Raw genomic sequence first — 20,058 nt, forward strand, 5'->3', positions numbered from 1 at the left:
ACATTAGTATTTTCTCATGCATAAAAACATTTACTAATAAGCCATTTCCATCTATCACATCAAAGTCATTGCGGCACTGTCAAAAGAGAGTCATGGACATGTGATGGGAGTGAAAATGTGCATAAGCGACACCATCATGTGTCCACTCATGGTGTGTCACCACATGCACGGCTGAATGAAAGTGTGCGCTTCAGCATGTTGCATTGACCGCAGCAGTACTGCAAGCCTCTGCACATCACAGTTCCAGAACAGCCAGTACAACAACAAAAAGAGCCTTCCCCCTCCAAACCCCGAGCGCGGACCCGGCCAGCGTGCAACGGTCACGTGCCTCCCACAGCATCAAGCTCAAGTGCATTTGTTCTGTGTGGTCTGTTTTAAAGGATTTTGCCTCCATCGACAGAAAAGCAGAGAGGATAACTTTTTGGAATTCGGCCTGTAAATTCGTCCTTTTGACGTTACGCTCGCTGCGGGTCCCACTTTCTCTCTGTTTCCCTCTGGGAAGGTCAATACTTAAGCAGGTTCATTTATCCTGAAGACCTCAGGTAAGGATCCCTCGGACATCTCAGTCACTGACTAATTCACACTTGTGATGGTTTTCAGGATAAATGTGATCGTTTGTTGCCGTTTCTAGTGAGGAGGCCCTTCAAACTGACAAACCATATGTAAACTCTTGAAACTTGATGGATGAAAGGATGTAATCATCTTAATTTTTTTTTAAGTCATTGTGTATAGTAGTGAACAAAAGTCTCACTTTTAGTAAAAACAAAATCCTTCATTACAAATGACTGTATATTATCAGACATATAAACTGAAAAATTTGAATTGAACTATCAAAACTAAAAATGTAATCTTTAAAAAAAAAAATTTTTATTTCTACTTTAATAAAAAAAATGTTATAGTCTTCATGTATACTGGAAGTTTCACGTTTAGTGAAAATTATTTTATAATTAAAGGCAAAATATTTAATTACAAACTATATTATCATGTAAATAAATAAATAGAACTCTTGGAACTTGGATGAAAGTATGTAATCATCTTTAAAAATGCATTTTTTTATTTTTACTTTATTAAAACCTTCAATGTGTTGTGAGGAGTGAAAAATTCACTTTTAATGAAAATTCCTTTAGAATTAAATGCAAAAACGTTCATTACAGATTATATTATGAGGAATTTAAATTATTTTTTTTTTGTAATTTTAGCATTTACTTATTTTATTTGTTTGTTTAGTTATTCATCATTCTGCTTTAATGAAAGGAGAAGTTGATTTCATTTCACACACACATGCATACACTCATTGGTTTTTTAAATATAAACTGCATTTATTCGCATATGAAACACAATGTTTCATTACAGATTATATTATGAGGAATTTAATTTTTTATTTTTTTTGTAATTTTAGCATTTACTTATTTTATTTGTTTGTTTAGTTATTCATCATTCTGCTTTAATGAAAGGAGAAGTTGATTTCATTTCACACACACATGCATACACTCATTGGTTTTTTAAATATAAACTGCATTTATTCGCATATGAAACACAATGTCCCAGGCAATGTCGTGCAATCATGCAGAAGCTTCATGTAGAGTATTATGTTGAAATGCACACATTGAACAAGGTCTGCAGAAGATTAGAATGGGTGTTTACACCGATTTAATCTGCAGGATATTTAAGCATGAGTCATAATCACAGCATGCATAGGCTATGTGTAGTTTATATCTTAAAAATATTATTCAACATTTTATATACAGAGTTTTCACATATTTAGCCAATCTAACTGTTTATGCTAGAGCGCCCTCTGTGGCAATACTGAGAATGCAACATACTTGTGTCACATTATGAATTGCACTTTTCAAAAGCAACCATGCATAAAATGAAGCTTGTATAGTTTGAAGCATCTGCATTCAGGCTCTTATGTAGAGATCCTAATGATAGCTGGTCATTTTTCCAGGTGTTACTGTAGTTTTGGTACACACTGGACACACTGTTTGTTGTCCCATGCTGTTTTGCATGAATGAGTTTGTTGTCCAGCTCTATTGCTACATGTTACATATTGTTTTGTGGCATTGCAGTTTGGCGTTGTGTTTCTAACTACTTGCTTAATGGTGTTTAGTCCTTCCTGTGAAGTAGCCTAATGATGTCACATGTTCCGATGTACGAGTAGCTGATGCTGTTTTGCTTGTGTAAACTGTGGTGTGTGTGGACTGTGAAAACATAGGAAATTGCAAATGCATGTACAACCGTGATGTCAATCTGGCTTTGTGAGGAATAAAACTTCCGAGTGATCAATGCACACTACATTTGCTTTTCATAAAGGAAATGCAAAATAGTAAAAGAATGTAAAATAGCCTATTTCTTAGCTTCTGTGTAAATGAATCGGAGCTGTTGATATGACAGCTGTGCACAACATATAATACTTAAAATCAGATGTATGCATTCGACAAATGCTTTTATCCAAAGCAACTTATTGGATTCTGCATACTCATTTGTATTAGTTCATGCATTCCCTGCGAATCGAACCCATGACCTTTATGTTGCTAACACCATACTGCTGTTTGAGCTAAATATAGGCCTATGTATGGAATACAAGGCCAGTTATTGAATTGACATTGATTCTAGGCTACAATTACAATTCACTATAGAAATATTTTGATGATGTCATCAGTTACATTTGAAATACTGAACATTCTACTAATGTAAGTCGGAAGCATGTTGTCAGACTTTAATCTTACAAACTATACAAAGAAAATAAATGAACTGTTTTACATTAAGAAAACGCAGGCTATTTTATAATTTTTTTCATATTTTGGCATTGTGACAATTAAGCATATTTAGGTTAAAAAAACAAAATATTGGAGATGGTTGTTTCTCCCGCTCCCTCCTTCCCAGACTACACGCTCACGCAGGTTGCCAGATTGAGGACAATCAACAGGAACGATTGACAACAGCAGGCGACGAGCCTTTAACTTTGTTGTTGGGTTGATATATCGGTGTTTATATTCCTCTGGTCATCGAGTTTTGTAGATGGATGCTGATGCTTTTTAGGTTGGGTTGAATCTGTGATATCTGACCCAGATGATTTGCTGGCTTCCATGGCTGCAATACGGTGTGTTTTCCGCCAACTGGCAACCCGTCAAAATCCTACTGGTTAAACTGGCAGTGGGCGGAGTCACACAGACCAAAACAAAAATAGACATAGCGACACAGAACACACTTTACTATGGAAGTGCATTTCCGCCACTGAATAAAAATTTTTAAAAGTAATTGCGACTTTTTATCTCGGAGTTCTGACTTCTTTTCTGACTCGCAATTGTGTGTTATAAATAAAGTTGCAATTCTGAGAAATAAGGCGAAAATTATTATTTTTTTCTTGCAATTCCGAGTTTTTATCTTGCAGTTGTGACTTTCTTTTCAGAATTGCGAGTTTATATGTGAGATATAAACTCACAATATTGAGAACATATCAGTCAGAATTGTACTTTATAACTCGCAATTGCACAATTTTCTCACAATTCTGAGAAAAGTCAGAATTGTGAGATATAAACTCACAATTGCAAGAAAAAAAGTCAGAATTGTGAGGAAAAAAACAATTACCTTTTGTTATTTTTTTTTTCAGTGGCGGAAATGGGTTTCCATACATTTCACAGTAGAAAAAAGGCTGTAGCATTGTTTTTTGGAGAAACAAGTATGTAAACTTGTAAACGTGTTTCCTAAATGTCTGAAAACATTATATTAAACATATTATGGTATATTTATGCTTTAGTACAGTCCAAAAAATGTTACATACAGCACCTTTAACATCCACTGAAACTTTCCACTGCACAAAAGTGGAAAAAGGTTCTTTAAATTATTACAATTTTCTTCACACTAAGAAAAAAAAAGATTTTAAGAACGATTCATTGAAAGATTCTTTGGGGAGACAAAAATGGTTCTTTTGGAACCTCTGTTTTTAAGAGTGAAGGGTATGTTCTTGACCTGTGTATATTGTGCATGATGGAGCATCTCTGTGTGTGTAATTGACTGTAATGTGTGCGTTTAGTTCCTCAGGATGTACAGCTTTATGGGAAGGGGGCTTATTCTGTGCCATCGTGGGCAACATCCTGCTGGTGGTCTCCACGGCGACGGACTACTGGATGCAATACAGACTGTCTGGCAGCTTCACTCACCAGGGCCTGTGGAGATACTGCATGTCTGGCAAATGCTACATGCAGACCGACAGCATCGGTGAGTGCCAGACATTATTTACTTCACTGACCGTGTTCAAACATGTTTCCCAAACACACACGCTCTCTCATTAGTCAGAAAAAACATTTAGTCTCGCCCCAAATTCATGCACATAAACTGTGAAAAATGATTTTTCGAAGTTTTAAATAAAACAAAGATTATTGGAGTACATTTTACAAGTTTTTCTGCTTTAAAATGTCATGTTTAATTCCATGTGTTACTTGCCGTTTCTGAGCAAAAAAAATAAAAATCCAGTATATGTTTATATATATATATATATTGGCCTGAAAATTACAATTTTACAATTCCCTGATATTTCTAGGTTTTCCATGATGGTAACTTGGTTATTTAAAAAAAAAAAAGAAAAATACAAAATGCACCTAGTAAAAAGTTGAATATTCAAAATATTTTAATGAATCTGTCAGCATTTTTTGCTTGCCATTTTTTTTTTCAAATAAACAAACAAAATTTGTTCTTTTCTTAATAGAAACATATTATTATTATTGTTATTTTAATATGTTTACTATAATTTTTCTTAATGTAAAAATAAAAGACCTTTAAAAATTGGACTATACAAAGGGGAAAAAAAACTTCCTGCTGCCAGCTGGTGGCGCTATGACTATAAATTAATATTGGCATGTAAATGTCTTCAGGCCAGAACTTTTTTCAAACATGTGAAGTCTGGTGCAGATTAAACATGGTATGTTTGAGTTAGTTGAAAGCATGATGTATCCTGTTGCCAACAGGTGGCGCTATGATTATAACTGAAGATTGGTGTTTAGATGTCTTCAGGCCTGGAGTCTTATCAAATGTGTGAAATTTGGGGCAGATCGGACATTGCATGTTTAAGTTAGTGTAAAACAAGTCATTTTCTGTTGCCAGCAGGTGGTGCTATGAATATAACTGAATTTTGGCCTCTAGTAGGTCTGCACGATAAATTGCATGTGATTATCATGCACATCTCATCAGTAAAGCCGGTTCTGTGATTAGTAGTAAATCTCCATCACGTGCGTTCAGATGGAGCGGCATTTAATACACACAGCCATAGTTCGTTGACAAGCTGCGCAATATCGTGTTCATAATCGAATACGATTCATATCTGATGAACGCGATATTGCGTATCTTGTCAGCGAACTACGGCTCTGTGTATTAAATGCCACTCCATCTGAAAGCAGGTGAAGGGAGATTTACTACTAATCACAGAACTGGCTTTACTGACGAGATGCGCATGATAATCACATGCGATTTATCGTGCAGCCCTAGCCTCTAGATATCTAGTGTTCAGGACAGCACTCCTATGAAACGTGTGAAGTTTGGGGCAGAGTTGCCGAAACATCGAATTTGTCACGCCGGCACAGACACGCCATTCAATGAAAACTCAAGATCTTCACCATTTAACATCGCAAAGGCCTTTAGATTAGACTGACCAAATATAATGTTGATGTCATTAAATCTCTCGGAGGAGTTCGTTACAGCGTAAAGCATGTCGCTTCCTGTTGCCAGCAGGTGGCGCTTTGACTGACTGAATATGGGCTTATAGATCTCTTCAGGACAGGAGTCTTGTCAAACAAATCGAATTTGTCACGCCGGCACAGACACACCCTTCAACGAAAACTCTAGATCTGCGCAATTTAATATCACAAAGGGCTTTAGATTACACTGACCAAATTTAGTGTTGATTGGTTTAAATCTCTAGGATGAGTTCATTTAAATACAATGCCTGAAAATGGCAAAAATGGCACAAAACTTGCCGAGAAAATTAAAAATAACAGACTTTCTGTTGGTTTTCGGACATCATACCGGGAGACTTTTTTGTAGGTATTGGTGTGTTACATGTGTCCACCAAATTTCATGCATGTATCAGAAACATAGCTCAAGAGGCACTTCGTTGAAATTTTATAGGTGGCGCTATTGAGCCATTTTGCCACACCCACTTCTGAAACCCATATCAGATGTAAATTTTCGCCACTTCTGACGCGTGTGCAAAGTTTCATACATTTTTCAAGCATGTTTAGGCCCTCAAAAATGAGATTCATTTTGGAGAAGAAAAAACTGAGCAATTCCAATAGGGTCCTCGCACTGTGGTGCTCGGGCCCTATTTCCTCCTTCCAAAGATAAAGCCTGCAGTTTCCCCAAATTTGCGAAGTTCAGTGCAAATCATTGTTAAAAAGGTCCTTACATGTTTCTCCATCAGTCTGAGCGAAACTGTCCATGTGTCTCTTTGTTTCTCTCTTTGCCTTTAATTGCAGCTTACTGGAACGCGACCCGGGCCTTCATGATCCTCTCAGCGATGTCGTGTTTTGCGGGAATCATCACAGGGATCCTCTCCTTCGCTCACTTCTCCGCCTTTGAGCGATTCAACCGTTCCTTCACTGCGGGGATCATGTTTTTTATCTCCAGTAAGTCTTTTCTTTGCATCTTTTGCTTATACAGGTAGATAATGAACACAAGAAGTCGTCTGAACTTTTCATTTTTGTCTCCTCTAGCGCTCTTTGTTTTGCTCGCTATGGCCATCTACACCGGAGTGACGGTCAACTTCCTCGGGAAGCGTTTCGGCGACTGGCGTTTCTCATGGTCCTACATTCTGGGCTGGGTCGCTCTGCTCATTACCTTTTTTGCAGGTCAGTACAGGTGGATTTTTTTTTGTTTGATCTCCAGCAAGTCTTGTTCATCTCATGGAACGTGTGTTTTGTTTTTGCAGGTATATTTTACATGTGTGCCTACAGGATGCATGAATGCCGCAGAGTGGCCGGCCCTCGCTAAAACGCAAGAGGAACGTTTTCGAGAAACTCAAGCAAACACTCAAGTGTCTAAACATGTACAGTATATACAGGTGTTTGGTAATCTGATCCCACTTAAAAAAGTACCAGTGCAAGTTGGCAGAAAGATAAAATACGCCACGTTCTGATTCTGCAGGTTTTCCCTCAGGATTTCTTTAGTCTCTATCCCAACAGATGCACATTTAAGATTAAAAATAAATCACACAATCCTGAATAAAACTGAATCACTGTTCATGCACAGAGAGACAAAATCTCAAATAAAATCTCAGATTATTCTCATCATTCGATGTCATTCTGTTTATTTATTGACTGACATTAATTAGTGAAGGAAGGCCAGAATTGTGGCTGGTAATTTGACATTTCTATGACTATATTGAGGTTTTAACGGCAATTACATTTCAAAATTCCCTGATATTTTTAGGTTTTCATGATGGTGGAAACTCAGTTATTTAAAAAAAAAAATTATTCAGAATATTTTAATGAAACACTTTCATGTCACTGTTAATTTAGAAATAAACATACAAAAAACTTTACTAATATTATTATTATATATTTTTAATTAATAGTATTGTTTTATTAATTTTTTATATCATTTAATATTTTTGTAGATACATTTTAAAATTCCTTGATATATTATTCAGATTTTATTGACAACATCCATAATTTAGCTATAGGAAAACGTTTAATATTTATAATATTTTGGTGAAACTCTTCACATTTTGGCATTTAATTTGAGATTTCTACGACTTTATTAAGATGTATCACATTTTTTAATAATATCCATAAACTGACCAGGAAAAAAGTTTAATATTAAGAATAATTTTGTAAAACATTTTGGCAAGTAATTTGGCATTTCTATTACATTTTCCGGCTTAAAAATTACAATTTTAAAATTCCCTAGTATTTAAGTTTTCCATGATGGTGGAAATAAAATAAAAATAAATTCCAAAACCACCACAGGAAATGGTTGAATATTCAGAGTATTTTAATGAAACTCAGCAAATCAGAATGATTTCTGAAGGATCATGCGACACTGAAGACTGGAGTAATGACGCTAAAAAAATTCAGCTTTGCGTCACAGAAATAAATTACATTTCAAATTATATTGAAATAGAAAACAGTTGATTTAAATTGCAATAATATTTCAGATTTTTACTGTATACAGCCTTGGCGAGCATAAGAGACATAAAGAGATTTAAAATTCTTAACAACCCCAAACTGTAGAAAATAACTATAATAAATGTATCAATCCTTAAATAATGAATGAATATTTAAAGTTATTAAATTAATACAAAGATCTTGCAATTTGCATGAAGTCATGTTCATTTTGCCACAATCCCAAGTTCAGTTGCACTCTTTTTGGTCTTCTTATGTCTAAAACACCACCTCTTAAGTAAAGAAACAGTTTTGCTTTCACGGAAAGTGGAGGAGGAGAAGTAAAACACAAACGGATCCAGACAGGTGTTGAGGGTGGTGGGCAGGAGCGTGTAGTACCTCCACGACGGGCTGTTGTAGCTGCTGAAACCCACCAGATGGGACGAGTTGTAGGGTAAAAAACAGAGTAAAAAGATGGTGAGCGTGCACAACGCCATGCCAATGGCCCTTTGCTTTTTCTCTTTACTTATATGAGGCCTGCTGTACAGGATGTAGATGCAGTTGATATAGCAGAAGATACAAACTAAGAGCGGCAGTATGTATAGAACCATAAACATTTCGAGTCGAAATGGTAGCAAGATCTTCTTTTGCTTCTCTGTGAAGTTTTCATAGCAGACCGTTTTGGGAAGGGTGGCGTTCAGATCTGGCATGTGGACAGTGATGAATACGATGCTGCAATGGGCAGCGCTGACCAGCCAGATGATGACGCTTCCTGCTGTTGCGTAAAGTGGCTTACGCAATAGTCTGTACTTGAACGGAAACCCCAGCCCTATGTAGCGGTCAATGGCTATAGCCATGAGCAACAGGGAGCTGGTGTAAATGGTGGTGAAAAAGACATAAGAGGCAATGGAGCACAGGGTCTGGGATAAATACCATTTCATGCCAACGGCGGCTTCGTACATCTTGAAGGGCAGAAAGAGAAGGAAGACCAAGTCAGAAGCTGTCAGGTTGAAGAGCAGGATGTCATTCGGACTGGGTTTGTCACCCAGTTTCTTAAAGAACGTGCAAATGGCCAGCAGATTGGCAGGAAGGCCGATCAGAAATGTCAGGATGTAGACGGCTAAAATCACCCAGTGGTTTATCATTTTGCATGGGAATGGACTCTGAAAAACATCAAAATGAGATTTATCCAACAAAGTAAGCCAAAGGTGCTTAAAAGGTTCTTCACAGAGATGCCATAGAAGAACCATTTTTGGTTCCACAAAGAATCATCTCTTTCTTACCTTTTTATAATCTGAAGAACCTTCTTTCGCCACAAAGAACCTTTTGGGAAACAGAAAGGTTCTTCAGATGTTAAAGGTTCTTTATGGAACCATTTAGACAAAAAGGTTATTTTATGGCATCGTGAAGCACCTTTTTAAGAGTCTGTGGGCGAGACTTCCGGTTAATTAGCCGCTATCAGGAAATAACAACATGCAGTAAATGGAAAAACTGTTTGCATTACAAACCAGTGTGTTCAGAATTAAGATAATACCAATATGCAATATCAAGCAGCAAAAAAAGTGCTTTTGTACAGCTAAAAATAGCTGGGAGGCAATGAGACCTGAAGCAAGACCCATAAAATTTACAAATGGCCGCACCCATAATCGATTTAGCCAACACTAATAAACAGCTATAGTGGTTTACAAATGTATTTTGAAGTCAATGTAAGTCTGAAAAAATGTCTGAAACCATGACTTGCATGCACAGGAAGTTGCACTGAAAAAGTAAAACATATAAGATAAAATAATAATAAATACATTAAAAAAAAAACGATGCTATTTAGTTTTATCTAATAAAATTTATTTATATTTTTCAATGCAATTTTCTTTGAACACTAATGAACAGCCCTACAAATCTATTTAAACATGAAAGTCATTAGATAACAAAACCAATTATTTTAATTTAATCTTATAATGTATTTTTTCAATGCAACATCCTATGCATAATCAGTAAATAGCTGAATATGAAATGCACACTTACAATTGTCTTAAAAGGCATTGTATTGCAAAACAAGCATGTGGCTCAGTGGTAGAGCATTGTGTTAGCAGCGCAAAGGTTGTGGGTTCTATACCCAGGGAACACACATACTGGTAAAAAAATGTATAGCCTCAATGCACTGTGTCACTTTGGATAAAAGCAAAAATTTAAATTTATTTTACTTTTTCAATGCAACATCCTGTGTGTGATGATGATCAGTACCCATTTGTTCTTGTTTTCTAAAAAAGTAACACTAATTAATTAACAGCCAGAATGCCCTGAAAATATATTTGAACTTGAAAGTCACACTTGTCTTAAAAGGCATTGTATTAGATAACAAAACCAAGTGGCTTGGTTTATTAAATATTTTTGGTTTATTGTATTTTATTATTATTTTATAATATTTTTATTCAGTTATTTTATTTTATTATTTGCTTTTTAATGCAGCATCCTGTGTGTGATCAGTACACGTTTTTCTAAGTATTTTTTTTTTACAAGTTTTATATGTATTTCATTCAGATCTTTTAAAAGTGTGGCTTAAGTGTCCAAATTCTTACAGTATATTTGTTTAAAATAGATAGGCCTAGTTGTTTCGACACAAGGGAAATGACTAAATTCACTAATATGAAAACTGCCTTACCACAAGCGTCTGTGTGTTTCCCGGTGTCTTCTAAGATTTAGTCTGATTTGGTTGATTTCCCTGTTATTCCTACAGATATTCCCTGAGAATAGCCATATTGAGCACAGTTCATTGAATAGGGTGTTTAAGAATTTAAATACTGTAAGGATACGTGACTGTTAGGTGTATTTGGACAGCTAAAGTTTAACTAACATGCAAAACACTTATTGCATCTGAATTTGAGAAGCGTGTATAATATCTGAATTTGTTGGAGTGCAAACAACATGCAAACCTCAGTGTAAACAAACATTCATCATAACATGTGTTTACACACTTACGGTTACCTTTCGACAAACACATAGGCTAGGCTTACTGTATGGATGAAAGTTAGGCTACAATAAATGATATTTAGTTTTTGTATTGGGAGTATTTTGACATGAAACATTAATTTTTTTGTCAATGCTTGTAAAACTGAAAGTATAAATAATAATTATAATAACAATTATATAAATAACAGTTGTTTTGGTCCTACATTTACATTTAGCAGACGCTTTGGTTACACTTTACTTGAAGGGGTGTGCATAAGACTGACATGACGCCTTCATAATCATGACATGACACCTACATAATCATGACATGACACCTACATAATCATGACATGACACCTACATAATCATGACATGACACCTACATAATCATGACATGACACCTACATAATCATGACATGACACCTACATAATCATGACATGACACCTACATAATCATGACATGACACCTACATAATCATGACATGACACCTACATAATCATGACATGACACCTACATAATCATGACATGACACCTACATAATCATGACATGACACCTACATAATCATGACATGACACCTGTCATGAATATTAAGGTTTTTTATGCATGTTTATGACAACTGTCATTAAGTGTCATTCGCTCAGTTATGTCATTTTTAATATGACATTGTTTGAGATGTCTTTGTTATGCACAGCAAAAATATGTTGGGAGATTTGTCACCATGGGTGTTAAAATTATCACTTTTCGGGTGAACATACAGGTCCATCTTTGCTAGTGTTAAAACAACACTGACAAAAGTGTTTATTATACAAACACTGTGTTAGTGTTTCATTTTAATCACTCAAGGTGTTGAGAAATTATTACTCGCAAGTATACACATTTAACACTTTATGGTGATTAATCCCACACACCCAGTGTATTTATTTAATGTTGATTTATTGTGAATTTTGTAAATATTATTTTAAAATGGTAATGCAGATTAAATTTAAAACATAAAACTATAAATATTTTTCAAAAACCAAGTGACTGTGAATTTATTTCAACATTTATTGAAATTTTTTAATATATCAAACATACAATTGAATAAAAAAAGCTCTGCTAGTCTCCAATGCATCTTAACACTGTTTGGTATGAAAATACACATTCATTATGATAAACATTTCTTTATAAATCTCTACTGAGTTTCAAACAAGTTAAAAAAAATTTTGTAACTATGTAGAAAAATGAGTCAGCACCATAGGACATCTGTGCATCAAACAAAGAAACATTCCTTAAATTGTCCTTGTTCACTATACATACATGTTGAGGTGCTTTGTCAAATAATCTGTAGGCATGGACATGTTCAATAAACGTTGACTCATAGTCTTTTAACAACAAGAAAACTTGCTCTCTGAGCAATAATATATTTAATATTTTGCTATGGTTAGGGGTAAGGGTAGGGTTAGGTTAGGGTTAGGTCAAATAATGTCATATTTGCATTAAAAATGCCATAACTGAGCGAATGACACTTAATGACAGTTGTCATACACATGCATAAAACCTTCATATTCATGACATGTGTCATGTCATGATTATGAAGGTGTCATGTCAGTCTTATGCACACCCCTTCAAGTAAAGTGTTACCGACGCTTTTATCCAAAGCGACTTGACGACAACAGAAGCAGTCAAAGGTAAGAAAGTAGCCTAGGTCTTACCGTTTAACAGCAGAAGTTCCCTTAAGATTCACAATGACTTTTCTACAGCTATATCAGCATGAAGGATCATAGAAAAGTTGTCCAGTATGTCAAAGTTTATTTATGTTTCACACCTCTCAGTCTCAAGTATATATAGCCATCCGTTCATGAGATAAAAAAAATGATTATCTCATTCTGAACTTTTGACTTCTTGAATCTAAATGATAGTCATCAAGGGTTTTTCCATGCAACCTATTTTTTTTTTCCAGCTGAATAATTTTTGATGTCCGCAAGGGTCAGACGTTTTATAATAGGCTATTCCTATGTTTAATATTTAAAAAGTGCACTTTATCTAACATTTGACATCAGTTTTAATCACATTACTTAACAAAGCCTTTAAAGAAGATCGGTTGGATTCAATTCAAGTTTATTTGTATAGCGCTTTTCACGATGCAAATCGTTGCAAAGCAGCTTTACAGAAAATTAAAGTTTCTACATTATATTTAGTAATAGCTTATCAGTGCCCTTACGAAAAATAAGTTTATTCAAGTGTGCTATTAGTATACTTCTTTTAAACTAAAAATAGGAAAGTATACTTATACTACTTTTTGGTAAGGGTGGTGACTATCTTGATGTCCATATGGCAGACATGTAGGGTTAAAATCAAGCAGTTAGTTAATGTAATGTAATCAAATACAAAATTTGGTAGTTTTGCATGTTGTCTGAGGGTTGGCATCATCTGAGGTCTTCTGAAGGATGTTGAGGAACGTCCACATATTTTATTAAAGAAGTTCGTCCAATATTTGCATCTTTGTTTATTATTGTACACTTAGAAATGCATCTTTGATTAAATATTATAGATGTCAATAAAGCACAGAGACACTTTTCAAACAGAATATTTAAAATATATAAGTTTCTTGTTATTTATGTTATAAAATCAATAAAAAAAGCTGTTTAAAAAGTCTACACGTCCATTGCTAACTCCACTTGTGGTGAACTTGAGGACTAAAAATCAGCAAAAACACCAGCTGATCCAAAGACACTGAGCAAATATGATTTTAAGTGTTCAAATGTATGTAAAAAGTTATTTTATTTGTCTGTATTATTAAAATGTGTCCATTTTAAACAGCAGTTCACCGCAAATTGATTTGCTCACACTCATGTCATTCCAAACTACTAGGCTACAACTTGTATGGTGTTTTTATTTGTTATTCGCATGCCACTTATTTAAAGTTTGTATGAAAAGAAACTTAAAATTAAGGATGAATATGATAAAATATAACAACAGATCACCATACTTCAACAACTGATGGATTACATTAATAATTGATTAATTACATTAAGAGTAACAAACATTTTTTTTTTACTGAAATGTTCTGTTTATCTAATTAAACATGCACTAATGTGTATATATTTCCGGAACAGAAATCTGAAGCCAGATTCAAAATTCCAGTTCATTTTGTTGACATATATTAGAGCCAAAAGTTTTTACAGAGTGGATTTTAGATTACTCTTTTTATCAGTCCATAAATCAGAAAATACTGTCAACAGTCAAAAAAAAAGAAAAAAAAAAGAAAAGGAAACCTTTTCCATGTTGTTATGAATTAAATGTTGTCAGGTGAATGATATATGAACAAACCCCTCTGTAATAACCTTCAGAATATAGATAGGAATACAACTGTATATGTAAGCACTGCTGGAGAAATAAACGAGAAACTGAGAAAATGGCCTTTAAAGATATGTATTGTAATTGGAATCTACTGCACAGATGCAAATTGATAAGTGCTATAAAATCCAATAACGTTTAATATCAGTTGAATATTTCTCAGTTTAATATCATCTTAAAAATCAATCACTCTTAAAAGTCTGTAAAAATGTGGACCGTTAAGTTGATTAACTGATTAATACATTAAATTAAAATTAAGATTAAATTAAATATAAAAAAATAGGTTGACTAACTTATTAATAAATTAAATGAATCATAAATTCAATTCAATATAAATATAAGTTTGTATTTTTGCAATGCAACAACATGAACCAATGATTAATATAATAAAAGTGTATTTTGGATGTTTTCTTTCTGCTATTGTTTCCACAAAACCTCAAAATTGACCAGTGCATGAAACAAACAAGTTTTTGTCTGTAGTTTCTTGCTTTAAGTATTTGTCATCTGATTGATCTGCAGACATGAGAGTGATGAATATATTGTCAACATGCCTCTCCAAGACAGAAAGTACCAAACGGATCAAATCCCAAACCTAAAGATAAGTAAGTCATCGCCAAAACTATTACTGATGAGATTTTAGTTTCTCTGCTGATATTTATAATGTCTTTTGAAAATATTTTTTAGGGAGCTTCTTGATCTCAAGAGGCTTTTATCACTGATCACAGCTCCAGTGTCAAAACAGGTAAAAGTTTAATTTTGACAGTTAATTGTCATTTAAATTACATTTTTTGTTTTCAGATTACTTAAATCTTAAAATTCAGTTGCAATTCTTTTTGCTGCTTCAATTCAAAATCAGGAATGGAACTTCAATTTTATTCTCAGTTAAAATCTGGAGCCTGCAGTGGGTTTAGTTTCACAATAGTTAACGTAGTTGATTCAACTCTGCTCACTATCTCAGGTTTCATCTTTGAATCAGTACAAGGGACAAAAGCCTCAGAACGCCTCAAATGTTCCTGAGCACTGGAAAATCGGCACAAACAGCGAAGCATCAGAGCTGGATAACTTTAGGTGCACAGTGTCCCGTATTGTCTCTTAATTTTGCTCTTACTCTGTTGCATTTTGTAACCAGCGTTCATGTCATTAACAGTGTGACCTACAGAAATCAGAGGTGTTTTAGTGACCAGCCACATCACAGACTGTTCCTGGACATCTTCACTGCCTTGATCAATAACAGACTCGGTTGCAGGTGTGCATTTATGAGCATGATGCTGATGATGTATGCCAGTTATGGATCATAGACTAGTCTTATTTGTTTTCAGGAACTGGCTGGAAAATTCCTCCTCAGACAACATCCTAAGAGTTTTAAACTGCTTGAGATTGTTGATCAGGGATCCTCTTCACCAGGTGAGATCCAAAATCTCGGTTTAATATCATCTTAAAAATCACTCTTAAAAAACAATGTGGACCAATGTACCACGTTAATATGAAGAAATGATCTGTATTAATTATTTAATTAACCGATTAGTTGATTTTAGTTGAAATTAAATGAATCCTAAATTAAATTCATCATAAATATGTTTATATTTTTGCAGTGTGACAACAAAAAAAAATGATGTTTTTAAAAACAGTATAAAATAAAATAATTGATGCAAAATATAAAATATAAAAAGACAGATCCACCTGATTGTAAATATTAACATATACAGTTGGTCTAATAACATATGCTATTATAAAAATAGTATATAATGAAACATTAGTATCATTATATATATTTTAACAGCATATATAATTAGTGTTAATATTTTGTAGTGTGTTATTATATTATTTGATACATTTATATTGATAAGACTTTACAATAAGATTATGTTTGTTAACATTTAAAGCATTTATTAATCTTAGCTAATAATTGTAACATTTACTAATGCATTATTAAAGTCAGCAGTTCTGTTAAAATTATTTAATGGATTTGAGCTAACATGAACTAACAATGAATAGCTGTACTTTTATTAACTTGTGTTTACAAAGGTTAATAAATACTGTAACAAATTGTATTGCTAATTGTTAGTTAATTCATTAACTAATGTTATCTAATGGGACCTTATTGTGACGTGTTACTTTTATGTTATATTATGTAAGCTTACAGTATAATATAGCTATTGCTATTTACACCCTGTTGGAATTAGTGACTCTGACATTCTGTGTTTTCATTTGCTGTATATATTTTTGTTTTCTCTTATAGAAAGTCTTCTTTGAACTGCAAGGTGCCAGGCAGCTTGCTGAGGTAAAGATTGTCACAATGTTAACATGCTGAAAATGCACAGCAATTCATCGTGCCTCATTGGGTGTTTTTCAGCACATGGAGTCGGTTGCAACCGTTTATCTAGCGTGCAGAGAACAGACGCTGGAAATCGAGCAGCTGGTTGCAATGGCATGTCAGACAAACATGTTGCAGTATGTTGCACAGTATGTACAGACTGGAAACCAGCCGCAAGAAGAATAATGTACTTGCTATGCTTGTTTCCCCATCATTTGCTCTGCAGATATGTTTCAGAAGTTGTCTTCTGTTGAGGAGCAAAGGCAGTGGATTATTAATTGCGGTGCACATAAGATATTTATAGAGTGTTTTAAGGTGTTTTAGAGGAAGTCAAACTTTACAAAGCATACAAGATATTTAAACATGTAAACAAGAATGTGATGTACTTTTATACTATAATGAAAACCATAAAAAATATTTGTTAATTGAAATAATACTTAAACTTACTTTATTTCAGCTAGTTGTCCTGGAACCATTTCTCATTTTCGTTAAATGAAACTAAAGAAATAAAAGCTATTTATTAAATAAATAAACAAAACTATTTATTATATAAAATTATATTTTTTATAAACTGGAAATGCTGGAATTACTGGAAATAAAATGAATGTTAACTAAAATTAAATATATTAAAAAAAAAAATTTTCAGCCCAGTATTTATTCATTTGAACTTAAAGTAAACTATATAAACATATTTAAAATAATAATAATAAAAATGACAAAAACTACAAAATTGCTAAAACTTTGTATGTGGCAACACTTTAGTATAGGGACCAATTCTCACTGTTAACTAGTTGCTTATTAGCATGCCTATTATTAACTTATTGGCTGTTTATCAGTACTTATAAAGCACATATTCTGCATGACCATATTCTACATCACTAATCCTACCCAATGTCTAAACTTAACAACTACCTTACTAACTATTTATAAGCATCCAGTTAGGAGTTTGAGGCAGAAGTCATAGTTAATGGTTTGTTAATGGCGAGAATTAAACCTTAAAATAAAGTGTGACTGAAAATCTATAAAAAAAACTAATCCAAAATATTATTTAAAACCATAATAGTATATCAAACATACTAAAATAACACTGATTTACGGTTAATAATTTTTCTTTTGCACAGACCCTCGTGAAGCTGCTCTCTACGCGGGACAGTAGTGTGGTATTAGGATCTCTGCTGGCACTCACCACACTGGCTGAAAGGTAATATAATATAATCAGTAATTTATATCTACAGCAATTAAATTAGCATGATGCATTAGATACATTGGCATTTAATCAATAATCTCATTTTTCATTTAGTCAAGAATGCAAAGAGAAGATTGGAGAGCTCTCTCTTGTGGAGCATCTTCTAGTTTTTTTTACAAGATTATGACATGTTTTCGAAAAGGTAAGTAGAGACAAGGCTCGTTTGATGACTTATTGATATCTTTTGCAGTCATTTTTCTGTGTGCATTTATACACACCGCTGTTAGATAAACCAGACCCACATTGATTTGATTTTTACTAGCCTCTGGATATGGTACATTTGCTAACAATGTAACTTGTAATACTTTAGAGAATTAGTGACACAAAGCAAAATTGCATTCACTACAGTTCAAAATTTTGGGGTAAGTAAAAAAAATGTTCAAAAATGCTTTTATTGAGCAGGGATGTATTGAATGGTCAAAAGTCACAGTAAAGACATTTAATTTTATATACAGTATTTTTCAGAACAGGTAGTTGCTTGAGCCAGTATTATGTAAATCAGGCTGCTTGAAAATATATATGTGACCCTGGAGCACAAAAGCAGTCTTAAGTCGCTGGGGTATATTTGTAGCAATAGCCAAAAATACATTGTAAGGGTCAAAATGATCGATTTTTCTTTTATGCCAAAAATCATTAGGATATTAAGTAAAGATCATGTTCCATGAAGATATTTTGTAAATTTCCTACTGTAAATATATCAAAACTTAATTTTTGATTAGTAATATGCATTGCTAAGAACTTAATTTGGACAACTTTAAAGGCGATTTTCTCAATATTTTGATTTTTGTGCACCCTCATGATTTTATGTGATACACTGGTGCCTCTAGTGGCACTTCTCCTTTAAATCTGAATTCATTTGGATATAATTTGTGATTATGTATCTCAGGTTGCGCGTGGAGCTGCTGAGGTTGCTGTGCTCAGTGCAGTGTGTCAGGGATCAGGTGCGTCAGTGTGACGGGGTGCCGGTGCTGCTCAGTCTCCTGCACTCGGAGCATGTGAAGCTGCTGTGGAGCGCGGTGTGGGTTCTCGTGCAGCTGTGTCAGGATCCCGACACCAGCGCATCTTACACGGGTGAGTCTCTCAATGCCGTCCGGTCAAGTTTTGAGAGTTTTATTTGCACTTTATGTCATGCAAAACTTTTATTTTCAGAGAACGAGTGTACGTGTCTGATCGCGCCACAATAGAAATGCTTTCCAGCGCCAGCGCAACAGGCAGGATACACAGACAGCACGTGTCGGCGGAGGTGAGCCCTCAAGAGACGGCCGAGAACACCATCAATCTGCAGGCAGGTGTTCTAATATAAGTTATCCTGTAGACATTCTCAAATCTATCTATCTATCTATCTATCTATCTATCTATCTATCTATCTATCTGTCTGTCTGTCTGTCTGTCTGTCTGTTTGTTTTTTGATATATGGTATCCCAAAAAAAACAAGAAAATGAGAAAAACTAGAAAAATGCTTTTTCTCATTTAATACAAATATTTCCTTTGTAAATTAACAATTAATGAACAATTGAATTAATTTACATCAATTATGTAATCTATCAAGACCAGACTTCAAACATGGAATGACCCAAAACAATTTACTTCGTTATTCTTTGCAATAGTTTTCTTATTTTCTTTTTAAAAACATTTTTTTTTGAAGGGAAATACTCCTGTGAAATGTATTTATTTATTATTGATTGATTCATAATTTATGCATTTATTTATTTGTTTTGGAGGTATTATTTTTACTAATTTATGTAACATTTATTTATTTGTGAGTGTATTTTTATTTTTGTATTTATTTGTGATTTATGTGTGTGATATACATTTATTATTTAAATGCATTATTATTTATGATATACATATAATTAATATATACTGTAAGTTGCATGTACAATGAGGTACAGTAAACTAATGTAGCAAGTAATGTTAACAAATAAAATCTAATTGTGAAGTTTTACCTGTTATTTTATTTTTTTTTAGTTTATTTTATATTGAATTTTTTAATTTTTACTTTTTTAAATAAGAGAACAGTTTAGACAAAACATTTTTAAAAATTTACAAAAAACAAATTTATGTTTCTGAAGATTGTATCTATCCTGTGTTTTCCTAATTAACCGATTTTAGAAATAA

At 33.7% G+C, this 20,058-nt stretch overlaps 2 protein-coding genes across 2 annotated transcripts; one reads left to right on the top strand and one right to left on the bottom strand.

Annotated features, from left to right (window-relative positions):
• Positions 1 to 4,045: 4,045 nt before the first annotated feature.
• Positions 4,046 to 7,281, top strand: LOC107688201 (lens fiber membrane intrinsic protein-like). The gene is given in 5 exon segments (XM_016485804.1): positions 4,046 to 4,063; positions 4,065 to 4,221; positions 6,471 to 6,620; positions 6,708 to 6,842; positions 6,923 to 7,281. Coding segments are annotated over 5 exon segments (522 nt in total). The 3' UTR covers positions 6,985 to 7,281.
• Positions 7,282 to 8,323: 1,042 nt separating this feature from the next.
• Positions 8,324 to 9,264, bottom strand: LOC107688255 (free fatty acid receptor 2-like). The gene has a single exon (XM_016485880.1). It carries the CDS (start codon positions 9,239 to 9,241, stop codon positions 8,324 to 8,326), a length of 918 nt encoding a protein of 305 aa, XP_016341366.1. The 5' UTR covers positions 9,242 to 9,264.
• Positions 9,265 to 20,058: the final 10,794 nt, after the last annotated feature.

Source organism: Sinocyclocheilus anshuiensis, unplaced genomic scaffold (genome assembly GCF_001515605.1).
Source record: "Sinocyclocheilus anshuiensis isolate Anshui unplaced genomic scaffold, SAMN03320099.WGS_v1.1 scaffold1162, whole genome shotgun sequence".
Classification (NCBI taxonomy): Eukaryota; Metazoa; Chordata; class Actinopteri; order Cypriniformes; family Cyprinidae; genus Sinocyclocheilus; species Sinocyclocheilus anshuiensis.